At 42.5% G+C, this 14,557-nt stretch overlaps 1 protein-coding gene across 2 annotated transcripts in view; it reads left to right on the forward strand.

The window, feature by feature from the left end:
• Positions 1 to 2,012, forward strand: part of TEKT3 (tektin 3) — a 56,181-nt gene extending 54,169 nt beyond the window's left edge. For both annotated transcript variants that reach the window (XM_033961277.1, XM_033961276.1), the window contains exon 8: positions 1,586 to 2,012. In XM_033961277.1, the coding sequence (XP_033817168.1) occupies positions 1,586 to 1,802 (217 nt within the window). In that variant the 3' untranslated portion in view covers positions 1,803 to 2,012. The remainder of the gene's footprint in view (positions 1 to 1,585) is intronic.
• Positions 2,013 to 14,557: the final 12,545 nt, after the last annotated feature.

Here is a 14,557-nt window from a genome sequence, read left to right on the forward strand (position 1 = left end):
ACTTTTGTGCAAATGTAATGAAATAACTCTAATCATTACTTTTTCCATTAACAAGTAATATAATGTCTCATTACTTCATAAAGGTGGTTAATAAATCCCAATAAATAAATAAATAAATAAATAAATAAGTAAAAGACCAGGTAAAAGCTATGTTGCATAGCTGGTCTATCATTGGCTGCTATAAACTTACCATATTTTTCGCTCTATAAGACGTACCTACGTGTAGAGGAGGAAAAACCAAGAAAAAAAAATTCTAAACCAAATGGTGTACCCTGTCCCACAGCCCTGCCCTATACCCTGTCCCCCCTCTGGTGGTCTAGTGGTAGGTTGCGAGTCATTCATGGAGCGGCGTGGGATCAGGTAGGAGTGCCAAGAGCTCACGCCTTCCTTATGCGTCGCTCTGCCGCAAGAGATGAGGAGGCAGCCGTCCCGCAATGGAGGGGCAGGAGTGTGGAAATCTCCTGCCAATACATCGCTGGTTCACCAGAATTTTTAAAAAAGTATCGGGGATGTGTTAAAAAATTGTTATATTCGCTCCATTAGACGCACCTACATTTCCACCCACTTTTTTGGGGGAAAAAAGTGCATCTTATGGAGTGACAAATATGATAATTGGCCAGAGTTTAATACTGATTTTGCCCGTTAAATCACCCCGCTCTCCCCCAAACACTTTTACAAAAGCACACAAGAGGTTTTTAGTGCTGGCCAGTGTGCTGAATACTCTGCGCTACTCCAATAGTCATAGAGTTTCTATGAGTGTCGGAGCAGAGCAGAGCATTCAGTTTGGTTCAATAAAGTTCTGGTACAATAAAGGCAGAAGGATAGAGGTGTACAGCCTCTATGATCCAGGTCTCATCGCCAATTAGATCACTTCATTTCTCTCAGAAGTCTCACATTCATTTATTTATTTCCATATTTAATTACATGTTACATCAATTAAAGTTCTCACCCTCGTGTCGTCAGCGTTACATTCCTATAATTCTAGCCCAGTTGGAGATAAGTATGCCTATCAAAATGCTGAACTAAATCAAATATTTAATTTTACTTATAACACCCCTTCCCCCCCACTATACACACAGATGCCAACTTTGACTCACTTATGGTCACAGACTATGATGTCACCAATGAGACCACACACTGTATTAACCAATCATATGCCATTTCATGCAAGATAAATGTATGCTGCTGGTCCAGTCAGGTTTCAGAATCTCCTTAATGAATATGCATCAGAGAGATTTGCATGTCTGTCACCTCCATTATAACAAATATCTCTTGTGCGTATTTATGAGGGCATCTTGGAAACCCTACTGGCCTGTGGACCCCTTTTGAGTACCCCTGTTGTAGCCTATAGAAGGAGCATAACCAGCAGTTAGATGTTGAACATTGCCCTTGTGACTCAGAGGAGACACTGGCGATAATATCTCTGTACAGGTCAGTAGAGAAGTCTCATCAGCCGTGCTATGCCTGTTTCTGAAGGCATGAACTCAAGTTTACAGTAGAAATGTCTTATAAACTATGAAATGATATTTTCCTGGCTAACTCATCACTTTATTTTTTTTAACTTGTTTTCCTTGTTGACTTGCAGCTTAGTTAATGAAGTGCATGAAATCGATGACACTATCGTCTCCTTGCAACAGCGCCTGCGGGAGGCGGAGGACACCTTGCAGATGCTGGTGCACACCAAAACAAACCTGGAGCATGAGCTGGCCATCAAAGCCAATACCCTGTTCCTTGACCAGGAGAAATGCATGGGCTTGCGCAAGAGCTTCCCCAGCATCCCTAGGCTAGTGGGTTATACATAGACAACTGCAAAAACCAGCCCCTGTAACAATTCCCACAGCAGAACGATTGAAAAACTGGCCTCATTGGAGTTATTATAATTTTTTTTTCTGTTGTGGGATGATGTAGTGTGGTGCTGTGTTGTCAGAAAAAAATCTGCAGTTTTACAATGGTATGAAGAAGCCATAGGTCATGTTAAAAGCAAAAATGAATAATAAAATGATCTTGTTATATACTGCAGCTTCTGTTATTCTGTTCTTGTTATCAATACTTATCTATGATGAGAGTTATTTGAAAGTTGCAGCAGTGAAGTTAAATCAGTGCGTTGTGATTTATCACCCAGGAATTCCATTTGAACTAAGGCCTAGATTCACTAAACGCACTGTTGTTGGGCGATCCGTGGTCGAGTCTTGCCGAGCAACCGATTCACAACAGCTTCAGCATACAAATGATGTGATCGGACACACGCCCTACAGCGATCGAGATGCATGCGCAGATCATCCTTGTTGGTTGTAGATGTGATTTGCGCTTGCGCTAGCTCTTAGGTCAAAGGGGGTGCGGTGGCTGCAGTTTAGCTGGCCCTACGAGTGGACATTCATAAGGAATCATTTCAATTTGGCCTAGGTGCAGCCAGATTATAAGGAACAGAACATGCTTTTAACCCATGGGGTTAAAACCACGGGCTCGCACTGCACTGGGCTTTTTGCAAAATATATGGGGATTTACTGGGATTTCAGGGCAGCAGAGAGCAGGAGAGTCGGCAGGGACAAACTGGGATTTCAGGGCAGCAGAGGGCAGGAGACTCAGCAGGGACTGGAATTTCAGGGCGGCAGAGAGCAGGAGAGTCAGCAGGAACTGATCCTCAGCAGTTTCTTCATTTTGGATCGGCAAGCCCAATCGGTGTTCCTTTTTTTTGTTTAGTGAATCGCTGCCTTCCTACGTATGCATGCCATTTCCCCTCATTTGCATGGGCGGATCGGATTGGGTGGGCGATTGATCGGCCAGAAAATTAGTGAATCGGGTCGGGGAACGCTCACAAACTGGTTGGGACACGATTGGTGAACTTAGTGAATCCAGCCCTAATTAACCTGTGCAGGTGATAATTCAGAACAACATTGTGTTTGGATCATTCTTTGGAGGGAGGGGGGTCTAGGTTTTTCCAGAACAAATAAGGCCATTAGATCACTGCTTTACACCTACATCTCAAGCTGAAAACAAATCAAAAATCTTCAAAGTAACTGTTCAAACTGACTTATTGAGAAAAGTCACAGAGAAAATTCCTTAAATAAAAAAAAGCATAAATAAGTTTTAGGTTATAATGAAATATCGGCAAAACTCCTTTTGGCCAGTGCATTAGTTGTTAGTTAACATTTGAATTAAAGACTTTCATCCTCATCTCTTATCTTTAAGTAGGGTTACCAGACATCTAGGAAAACCCGGACATGTCCTCATTTTAGAGGACTGTCCAGGTGTCTGGATGGATTTTCCAAAACCCAGCAGTTTGTCTGGGTTTTGGAAGGCCCCGAGCTCGGGAATGCATCTAGAGGGCCTCTGAGCATGCTGTTCAGATGCAGCCCGGACTCGGGGAAGGAGAAGAGACAAGGTTTGTGTGGGAGCAGGGCAGGGCTGGGGGGTGGAGTGGAGCAGGGCCATGTGTTCTATTTTTTTTTTTTTTTTGCCTGAACAAATCTGGTAACACCCTGTGAGAGCTTTGAGGAAATCCCTTCTGGGACAAGGAAGCACAAGAAAGCTTTAGAAACCCCTCTGCTCATGTCATTGCTCTTTGCAGACAGTAGTGTAGCAAGGGTGAGAGGCCCCTACTCCACCCCCATTGCCACACGCATGCACTGCTTCCCTTCCCCGTACCTCTGCGACATTCCTGGCACGAGCAGCACCCTCCAACCAGCTGTTGCGCCTGCATGGGCTCTCTCTCTTACATCACCTCCTAGGTGCGGATCCAGGAAGTGACATCAGAAGAAGAGCCCAAACAGGTGTGACAGCAGGTTGGGGGAGGGGGGGGGGGGTTGCTGCTCGTGCCAGGGACATTACAGAGGTATGGGGGGGGGAAGGGATTTGTAGTACCTGATCTTGCCCCTTGAAATCAGTGCAGCAAATTCCATAATGCATCCGGATGGGGTGGCCAGTGACTGCACTGAAGAAACCATATGTGGTAAAGACTTATATTTGACTACTCACTCTACAAATATATCTCAAAACAAACTGATATGTGCCTGTAGTTACAAACACATTTCCGTAAAGGTTTTACGACTGCTATTAAAAGGTACTCATAATCTATTTTGACTCATTGGGTGACCAATTGTTATAATAGCTTGCACATGTTTTTGAGCTTTGCTTTTATACTGAACATGATAGAAATATTACCATCCGGCTGCCCAGAGAAAAAAGTGGCACATTTTGATCTATGCATTTGAGTCAAACAGCAGGAGGATCTGATTGGATCCAGATGAGGCTGGGAAGAAGTTTGATGTTGGGGAAGGGGGAGATCTCACACTGAATCATATCCTTCCCTTCTAGAGAAGAGGAAGTTTTGCCTCTGACAGGAATCGGATGATCCATCCTATAAAAACACACACACAGTCCCTGAGCCAGCATTCAGCACCCTTCCCCCTTCAAACGCATTCCTCTGTTCCTCGGAAGAGTGGCTTTAATAAAGAGCAGAGGAAATGGAAAACCAAGAGCAAGGAAATCCAGTGACCCAACAAGAACATGGAGAAGAAAGTGAGAACAAGGAGTCGCCCTTCTCTTAAAAGTACTGTGCAGAATCTGGGAAACGATGTGTGCTAGTAGGGGAGGAGAGGGTAGATTAGAGAATGACACGGTGAGAAAATTCATCACCGTTCCCGTCCCCGCGGATAACCGCAGGAAATAATCCCATGTCATTTTCTAGTGTCTATTTCAATCTCAATCCTTCTACATCAGCATTCTTCAAAGCAAAGCTTGCGGGTCAGTGGTTGTGGCCATTCATACTTTGATTCTTCCCTCTCTCCTTAAAGAATGACATGAAGATGGTTTCCCGCGGTTATCCGCGGGGACGGGAACAGTGATGAATTTTCTCACCGTGTCATTCTCTAGTAGGGATGTTTACCCTGTAAGGTTTGGCACAGCTCCTTTAGGGTCCAGTTTATTGTTTTCCTTTGCTGTGTCTATGGTGATGGTGGTGGTGGTGGTAGGAATGAAAGCCTAGTAAATCAAGCAGCAACAAGAAGACAAAGCCAGCATATCCCCCTTGTAAGCATGTTATTGGCACTTGGCAGCATCCCCAGTAGCTGCACTTGAGGTAACTGTCTCTGCCTCACCTGCCATCCCAGCCTGGATCCCCACCAGACTTTCTCTGTCAGCACCCACCCCATCCTTACCCTCTATGTCCTCTAACCCTCTCTCTCTCATCTTAAGATTAGTTGTTGTCTAGTGCAGTGTTTCTCAACTCGGTCCTGGAGTACCCCCTGGCCAGTCAGGTTTTCAGAATATCCACAATGAATATGCTTGAAAGAAATTTGCATATAATGGAGGCCAGTGTATGCAAATCAAGTTAATGCATGTTCATTGTGGATATCCTGAAAACCTGACTGGCAAGGGGGTACTCCAGGACCGAGTTGAGAAACACTGGTCTATTGTGTGATTTAGCACTGGAAATGAAATTGGGCAAACAAAATGTCATTATGCTTTCTGTCTGCGTCATTTTTATGTGCCCACCCTGACCCTAACACTCTTTCTTTTAAATTGCCTCATACCCCGGCAGCAGCATCAACCTCTCAAACGTCCCTGTCTCAGCTTCTCTCAACCCAACCCCTCATCCCAGCAGTCTTAGCTTTCCTCAGTCCCTCCCCACCCCATAGACAGTCTTGGCCTCCCCCACACCTCTGCCCTTCTTTACCAGCAGCCGTCTGAGTACCTCTGAACCTCCCCCTCCCAGTAAGAGAGGCCTTCTGGAAACTGCCCCATTCCTCTACTCATCAAGCGAAGTCTCAGGATGCAGCAGATTCCCCCCTTCTGTTCAATGCCGCTATGCACAGATCACCAGTGGTGCATTTGTTTCAGTCTCATCTCCTGGTGGATGGATAAGAAAGACAGGGCAATGCTCCAGGTGTCTTGGGGGCAGGGGAAAAAGGAGAGGGAAATATTTTAGGGGCGGGAGGGAGGGGGGAAGGTAGAGGGAACCACTTTAGGGTTCTGGGTAACCCGTCAAATGTGTGGAGAATTGCACCCTGACAAATGTGCCCCAACAATTGCGTGCATGACAAATGTGTGCACTGAATGGGAGATGACCCGTCAAATGCACTCCGACAATTGGATACTATTTTGTTTTTTTGAAGATGGGGGATGGGATCCACCCTCCCCACACACACACTACACTTAAAAGATTCTCTTGGTATCTAGTGTCAGGGTAAGGTTTTCATGATAATTATGGGAACCCTTGGCGCCTCAAGCTCCTCCCAAGGGATGGGGCCTGAGGAGTCTGAGCAAATCAGGGCCTTCCAGATATCCACATGGCGGATTTCACGGGGTGCAATTGATGGGGTGGCATTGTTGTGCGTGCAATTGTCGGGGCACAATTGTCATGTGTGGATTTGTCTGTGTGCCCTCTTGGGTGGAGGGAGATGGGAATGCTCCTGAGGTCTTGGGGTGGAAGGTCCAAGAGTGGTATGAATTTTGGGGCTGGGAGGGGATATAAAATGGATGGTAACAGTGATCTGGAATGATGGATAATTTATTTATTTATTTATATTAATGCTCAATGTTATTTTTCAAAAGTTGTGTGTATGAATGGGGAGCACATGGCAAAAGGGTTTCCCAGGACTCAATACCCCTTGCACAGGCCCTGAATTCAAGAAGGTAACAGTTATACTTTGTCAGAAGCACAAGCTAACCCTCTACCTCCATGCCCCAACGGTGCAAAGCTGATCACAGGCTACCCAAAAGGATGTGTGTCTGCTGTGTTCTCACTGCCTGTTGCTCAGTGCAATGCATCCCACTGCTTTAGATCAGGGTGTCCTTGCAGTGTTCCAACAAAGGAATCCTGCCAGTTCTAGTGTGTGGCCAGAAAATGCATATGAACAGTGACGAACCCTGACACACATTTCCCAGAGCATTTTGGATTTCTGGAAGTCCTTAGAAATGGAAAAATTTGGATTTTGTGACTCTTGCTTCTTGAGATTTGGGGGAAGATGGGGTCTTCATGAAAGAGATAAGTATTGAGGTTTTGTTTGAAGTGCACAAAACAAGAAACCGGCAAAGCAGAATTGGCTGGGTGGAGCTGATAAACTTGAAATTCCCAAACAACAAACTTTTTTTTTTTTCAATTTTCAAACAAAGTACAGCAGTAGGGGGCGAGGTGAATGAAGAATTTGGATGAGATAAGAAAATGAAGTAACAGGAGATATATGAAGGATGGCCCAGGAATAGTATAACTATAAACTTTTTTAAACCCTTCTATGCTAACTGCTTTCACCACATGGAGTGGGCAATTGTAGATAAATAATATTTTAAATGGATTTTTGGATTTCTAGAAATCCTTAGATATGGAAAAATTTGGATTTTGTAACTCTTGCTTCTTGAGATTTTGGGGAAGAGGGGGTCTTCATGAAAGAGATAAGTATTGATGTTTTGTTTGAAGTGCACAAAACAAGAAACCGGCAAAGCAGAATTGGCTGGGTGGAGCCATTATTTTTTTTTTCAATTTTCAAACAAAGTACACGAAGCAGTAGGGGGCGAGGTGAATGAAGAATTTGGATGAGATAAGAAAATGAAGTAACAGGAGATATATGAAGGATGGCCCAGGAATAGTATAACTATAAACTTTTTTAAACCCTTCTATGCTAACTGCTTTCACCACAGGAGTGCTAACTGCTTTCACCATGCAGGAGTGGACAATTGTAGATAAATAATATTTTAAGTGGATTTTTGGATTTCTAGAAGTCCTTAGATATGGAAAAATTTGGATTTTGTGACTCTTGCTTCTTGAGATTTTTGGGAAGATGGGATCTTCATGAAAGAGATAAGTATTAATGTTTTGTTTGAAGTGCAAGTAAAAGAGAGTAAAACATGGGGGACTACAACATCTGATCCCCACACCTTGAAAGGAGAGATATCAATGAATCTGCTTACCCCTCCCTCTCAGACCCTGCTGCATATTTCTGCTGTGGATGGTTGCTCTGGTATTATGATTTCAAAATCCCAAATGATGCCATATAATGTTCTGCAAACAAAACTGTCTGTTTTCTAGTAAGTGACATGTCTTCTCTTAATTCTGTCCCTTGCACTAGTAAATCCTGGAGCCCCCCTGTCTCACCTATAACTGTGGTATGGGCACAGATGTTCCTTTTATTAAACAAGACTGATTATTATCCAGCAGATCCTTCCACCAGTCTCAGCTATGACTTTTCGGAAACACAGAAATGACTTGAATAAATGACTTGGCACACTGACCTGAGGCAGGGCGAAAGAGATAACGAGGGCGCCTTATCATGAGCCACCAATTACAACTGGATAAACCGAAGGAGAGAGAGATGAAGCAACATGACTTAAGTCACCCAGAGACAGTATTATAGAGCCTTCTACCTCTAAACCACCAGTTTAAATACCAATTCCTGGTGCCCTTTGGGAAATGAGTGAGTGGTTTCAGCCCACTTTAGGAGGCTACAGCAGAAATGCTCACACTGCAGCTCCCATTAGATTCCCAGGAATCTTTGAAATATGCTGCACACCTCTCCTCTGAAACTGTGATAAAGACAAAAAAGAGACAGCAGGAGAATCAGGGTTCAAATTCATAAGTTCAGCCCTCTGTTTGCATATATCTGTTCACCACAGAAAACAGATTGCAGGCATCTTATAATATAGAACACAGCTGTCTTGAGGCTGGAACGGGGCCTGCTGCAGTAAAGAAATTTTGTGTAAATATCTATATTTATATAAAGGCACTGTGTGCTATTTCCCCATGGCTACAAGGGCGGTTTCTATGAGCTTTTGAAAATAAAAGCTCACAAAGGGAGTGGAATATTCCTGGCAGAAGAAGCAAGCTGTCTGTTGTATAAAGTAAATTTGAAGCAAAGGTCTACACTTGATGAACAAAGAGCTGCCAAAAGAACTCCTGCATAAAGCTATTTGGAAGCTACTTCTACTATCCATTCAGCCGTGTCCAACCCTTGGATACTCTACCATGCTTCCCTGTTTTCCACGGCTTCTTTCAATTGCTTGATGCTCATTCCCGTGTCGTTCTTGATGGCATCCATTTGGTCTCCCTTGCTTCCTTTTACCAATGACCAAGTAGCATCTCCTTTTCTAGTGAATTCACCCTCCCTTCTAGTGAATTCACATGTCCATAGCCAACTCAAAGTGCCGGGAGCGTGGCAACACATGACATACCAACTACAGGGGTCATGTGGCTAAGTGCTTTGGATTGGGGAAAGACCTAGTGACCTACCCCATAAAACCTTCACCAGGAAAGTCTATGGATCAGAATTAATATGCTTCATTTAGAAGCAGTGTTGTTCAAAGTACTAGGTCAAAGTACTTAAATAAAAGTAAAAATAAATGTATATTTTAATGCTTAAGAAAAAATAAAAGTACAGATCGTGCGTAATATAATACTTTTTGAATAAAAAGTAAAAGTATCACAACTATAATGTCTGTTCACTAAACTAAACTAAACTTTCACGCTTATATACCACATCTTCTCTATAAAAATAGAGCTCGACGCGGTTTACAGAAAATTAAAGAAAAAAAAAAAAATACAATATGGAAAGGGATAATATAGAAGGAAACGAAGATCACAATTTTGAAAAAAGCCAAGTTTTCAGATGTTTACGGAATAATTGGAGAGAGCCCAGATTACGCAACTAGACAGGAACATTTTTCCAAAGCTCAGTAATTTTGAAAAGAAGAGACTTCCCTAGTTTTCCAGTATATTATCCAGCCTTTCAGCATAGGAAAGGATAATTTATGTTTTTGAGTAGGTCTGGTAATCTCAGATCTTATAGAGTTCCAAAATAGAGGAAGGAAGGAAGGAAGGAAGGAAAAATGCCATACAAGATCTTAAATGTAAAGCAAGCACATTTGAAATAGACTCTAGAAATAATTGGAAGACAGTGAAGTTTTAGCAAAAGCGGAGAAGCATGATCAAATTTACTTTTTGCAAAGATCAGCCTAGCTGCAGTATTCTGGATCAACTGAAGTCTTTGAAGACTTTTCTTAGTCAGGTTTAAGAAGTCCACATTACTAAAGTTATCCAACTCATTGCTGTTCTTTTTGGCTGGGAACCAGTAACTAGTTCAAACATAGACAACTCCTCTGTTCTTATAGGTTATATTCACTGACACTCAACATTTAAGGTGGGTCATTTGCTGAATGCATGACGAGGTTTGCAATAGCAAAATCCTGCTCCCAGTTTTGCTGTTTCAATTTGGCTTACTGAGGAACTGTCATTTATATTGTAATGTAATGTAATGTAATTTATTTCTTATATACCGCTACATCCGTTAGGTTCTAAGCGGTTTACAGAAAATATACATTAAGATTAGAAATAAGAAAGGTACTTGAAAAATTCCCTTACTGTCCCGAAGGCTCACAATCTAACTAAAGTACCTGGAGGGTAATAGAGAAGTGAAAAGTAGAGTTAGAGGAAAAATAAAAATAAAATAAACATTTTAATGACAGCATTGATCTAAATACTTTGGACGGTAGAAGAGAGGAGAGAAAGGAATAGAAGCAGAAGGGGGAGCCGTTGAACAGTAGAATATTGCCCTTCCACGTTTACCTTTAACTGCAAGCATCAAATGTAAATAGGTAAAAGTAGTACGAGTGAAAATTGGTGAAATTATTACTTCAGTAAAAGTTTAAAAAAAATGTTACCCTGTACTTCTTTACAAGCAAAAGGAACAAACATTTGCTTAAGTACAATAATTAGTTATATTAACTTATATTACTATACAATACTGGTTAGAAGTACAGAGACCGGGAGAAGGATCTAAGAAAATTTCAGTGTGTCAGACTATCGCTTGAGGCACTGTCAGATTAATCATCATGCAACGTGAAAGAAGTTATCAACACTAAGACACTGCCTTGTTCAGACTATCTCCCCAAAGTAGACTTGAGTTAAGTAAACTGCCGAGAAAGGTCATATTTAGGCTTCAGATTACAGGGGTCTCTGGCTGAAACTGAGGAAAATATTGACTATTCTACAATATCAAGATTGCTCCATAGGGGTTCCTTTTACAAGCTGCAGTAGAGGTTTCTACCGCGAGCTGGTGAGGTAAATGCTCCGACGCTTATCGGAATTCTATGAGAAATTGGATCACTTACCTCGCCGGCCTGCGGTAGAAACCTCTAGCGCAACTTCGTAAAAGCCAGCGTAAATTTGGCGTATATGGGAGGTAGCAACTCAAGGGACACTTGAGGTGTGTAGGAGGTGCCAAGGACTGATGAGACCAAATTAAAACTCTATTTCAATCTTTTAATTTAACCTGACAGAACCCACAGCTTTCCAAAATTTGCCATGTGCAAAGATAGCTCTGATGGAACAAAGGAGAATCTAATGTCCTAAGCATGGAACATTCACACCGGTATTCCCAAATCATCCCTTTAGCCCCATAAAGTTTCTCTTCTCCGGCATTTGCCCCGTACTTTATTATAAATGTCGACATTCTTTCTGAAAGAATATGGAATTTTCTCAATGAACACAATTTCATATATATCTGTTTTCTGCAGTGAGTTAAACTGAGGGATGTTTTCAGCAGCATGCAAAATGATTTTGTTAACATTCATTCCTTCTTGATAAGATCTATGTCACTCCAGTATCCCAACAACAGAGAAATAGTGTTAAGGCAACTTCTTTGCTATCAGCCATCTCAGCCTCTACCAACTGTTTCCCAGACTCATGTTACCTTAGGGCAGGTCCACCATGTGTCTAACTGCGGGTTACAGAAAAGTCGAGCAGGAAAAAAAGCCCAAAAGGCCTCAATGAAAATGGACAGTCCTTTATTATCCAAACATGAGCTGTGTTTCAGTGCATGGTGACTGCTTCAGGGGTCAACCAAAATTCCTTAAGGTCGAAAGCAGGATACATATATAATTCAAAACAATCTTCACACTAGAGCACTGAAAATCAGCATCACTACACAAATGGTGGAAAACCATGTAAACATGAATTTTGGTTGACCCCTGATGCCGTCACAATGCGCCGAAACACAGCTTGTGTTTGGACAATAAAGGATTGTCCCTTTTCATTGAGGTCCTTTATGCTTTTTTTTTTTTTCTTGATTGTTTGATGTAATTTTGCCCTCTCTGTGTTGTACGGTTACAGAAAAGTGCCAGCTCTGTGCCTAATTAGGTACAAACAAATCAACACTAACATACTGCCTCCAAAATACATGATAGTAAGTGCTCACCCTGTAAATTTTTTAATGGTGGCATGCTAATGGCAACCTTAGTGAACGACCATTAATACAAAAAAAAAACCAACTTAAAAACCCCAAAAGGCCATTTTTATGGCTGCAGTAAAAATGGCCTTAACATGCAAGAAAAGCCTGCACATGGGCATTCTAAGCAGTGGTTTTCCAAGGGTAGTCCTGGGCAGTGGATGCAGGCAATATGCGGGTGCACTGAGTAGCCATGGAGCTGCAGTATACAGGTGCACAGCCAGTGGCGTAGCGGGGGGTGAACGGCACCTGGGGCAGTGGAGCCCCTCTCCCATCCACCCCTACCGCGCGCCCCTTCCCCAACCCCATACATTTTTTATCTTCAGCGTGAGCAGCCACGAAGTAGCTGCTCGCGCCAGCTTTGGCACCTACTGTCACTTCCTAGGCGTGGGTCCCAGAAGTGGCATCAAAGAGCGCCAATGCTTACATGAGCAGCTACTTCATGGCTGCTCACGCTGAAGATAAAAAAGGTGCGGGGGAGGGGAAGGGGTTCGCCACTGTGCACAGCTGTTGACTCTGTCAGCCCATGCCCCTTTTGAGGTCAACTTCCTGTTCTAGGGAAGCTGACAGCGGCATACCCATAGAATGTGGCTCTGTAGCCAGAATGATCCACTGGAGCGTGTTCAAGAAGTATGACTGTATGTTAGGTGCCATTGACTCATGTTCGAGTCCTAGCGACTTGACGAAATACAGATTTAAAAAGAAATCGGTTTTGTGCTAAACTGGTAATTTTCTCCAGGGTTATCCCCATGGTTTTTTTCAACATGTCCAGCCATCTGATTGCAGGTCGCCTTCTTTGCCTGGGTCCTTCGATCTTTCCAAACATGATGTCCTTCTCCAATGATCTTTCTTTTCTGAGGGTGTGACCAAAATAAGACAGTTGCAACTTCATCATTTGGACTTTGAGTGACATAGCCGGTTTGATCTCTTCCAGAATCGATGTGTTCGTTCTTCTGGCAAAGCTCAAATGAGTCAATTTTCTTTATGTCTTGATTTTGTAGTAAAAAACAAAAGGAATTGACCCCAAAATATCCACAAAGAAGAAAATCCAGAGAAAACAAAAAAAAACTCTGTGGAGTGATGATGTTCCCAAATGGACTTTATTTGAAAGTATCAAAGTTCCAAAGGTACACTAAAATCATCCACATAAAATAATTCCATCCACATAAAAGTAAATCATCCACATAAGAGCAAGCAGTGTCTCACTTCCGGTTCACCACACAATTGTTTCCCACGTACACACCTTTATAGGACCCCCAGGGACCCCTGAAGAAGACTTTTTGTTGAAACGCGGACCGTGTTGGGTCCTGTATCCCTAGCGGACTAGGTCCTTTAAGGCTCTTATGTGGATGATTTACTTTTATGTGGATGGAATTATTTTATGTGGATGATTTTAGTGTACCTTTGGAACTTTGATACTTTCAAATAAAGTCCATTTGGGAACATCGTCACTCCACAGAGTTTTTTTTTTTGTTTTCTCTTGATTTTGTAGTATCCAGCTTTCACATTCTTAATTGACCACTAAGAAAATAGAGCCAACAAATACTGGATTAAGCACCATGTAGAAAAGTTGTAGAAAATGGGAAAATGAAGATTGTATGGAACTCTCAAATTCAAACAGACCAACATTTGGAACATAATATTCCCAATTTCATGGAATCAAAGAAAAACACTGTGATTTTCATTGGCATTGTAGTACCAAGAAACACAAGAATTAATGAAAAAAAAAAAAATGGGAAAAATGAATCAAGTATGGAGATCTGACAATAGAAATGCAAGACTCTGGGATAAGCCATGCCGGGGTTATCCCTGGACAAATTTCTACAAAGTCTTGAACTATCAGAATTCACAACAGCTTTGCTGAGTTCAAGCTATATTTTGCAACAATATCTGGATAATCCCGTAAGTTTCTAGGCAAGACTTGAATTCTCCAGTGATGTCAGATAAATCTTTGTGCTTATGTGTCATGTATAATAGCAATAATAGTAAGAATAATCCCACCGGCACATCCAACCTGACCTCCACATAAATTCTTCCAGGCAGGCTAGCAGGGGCTGCCCCTTCATTGCACATAGCCAGCTCCCACCCAGGGCAAGGCTTTGGGAGCTGAGTGAGCAGATGCACCTTCAGAGACCGAAATAAAGCAAGATGTGAGAGATGCCTACACCTGTCCCACCTTATTCTGCCCTGAACTGTGTCTCCATCTCCAGCCATAGGCTTAGAGCCCAGAGCTGTCCCTTTAAAGGACATAGGCTTGGCTCCCTTAGAGCATCATGACGCTTCTGGGCGTTGGGCTGGAGGCCGAATAAACAGAGAAAGCGGACGAGCGCTGCTTCCAGTAAGAA

This window comes from Geotrypetes seraphini, chromosome 10 (assembly GCF_902459505.1).
Source record: "Geotrypetes seraphini chromosome 10, aGeoSer1.1, whole genome shotgun sequence".
In the NCBI taxonomy this organism is placed as follows: Eukaryota; Metazoa; Chordata; class Amphibia; order Gymnophiona; family Dermophiidae; genus Geotrypetes; species Geotrypetes seraphini.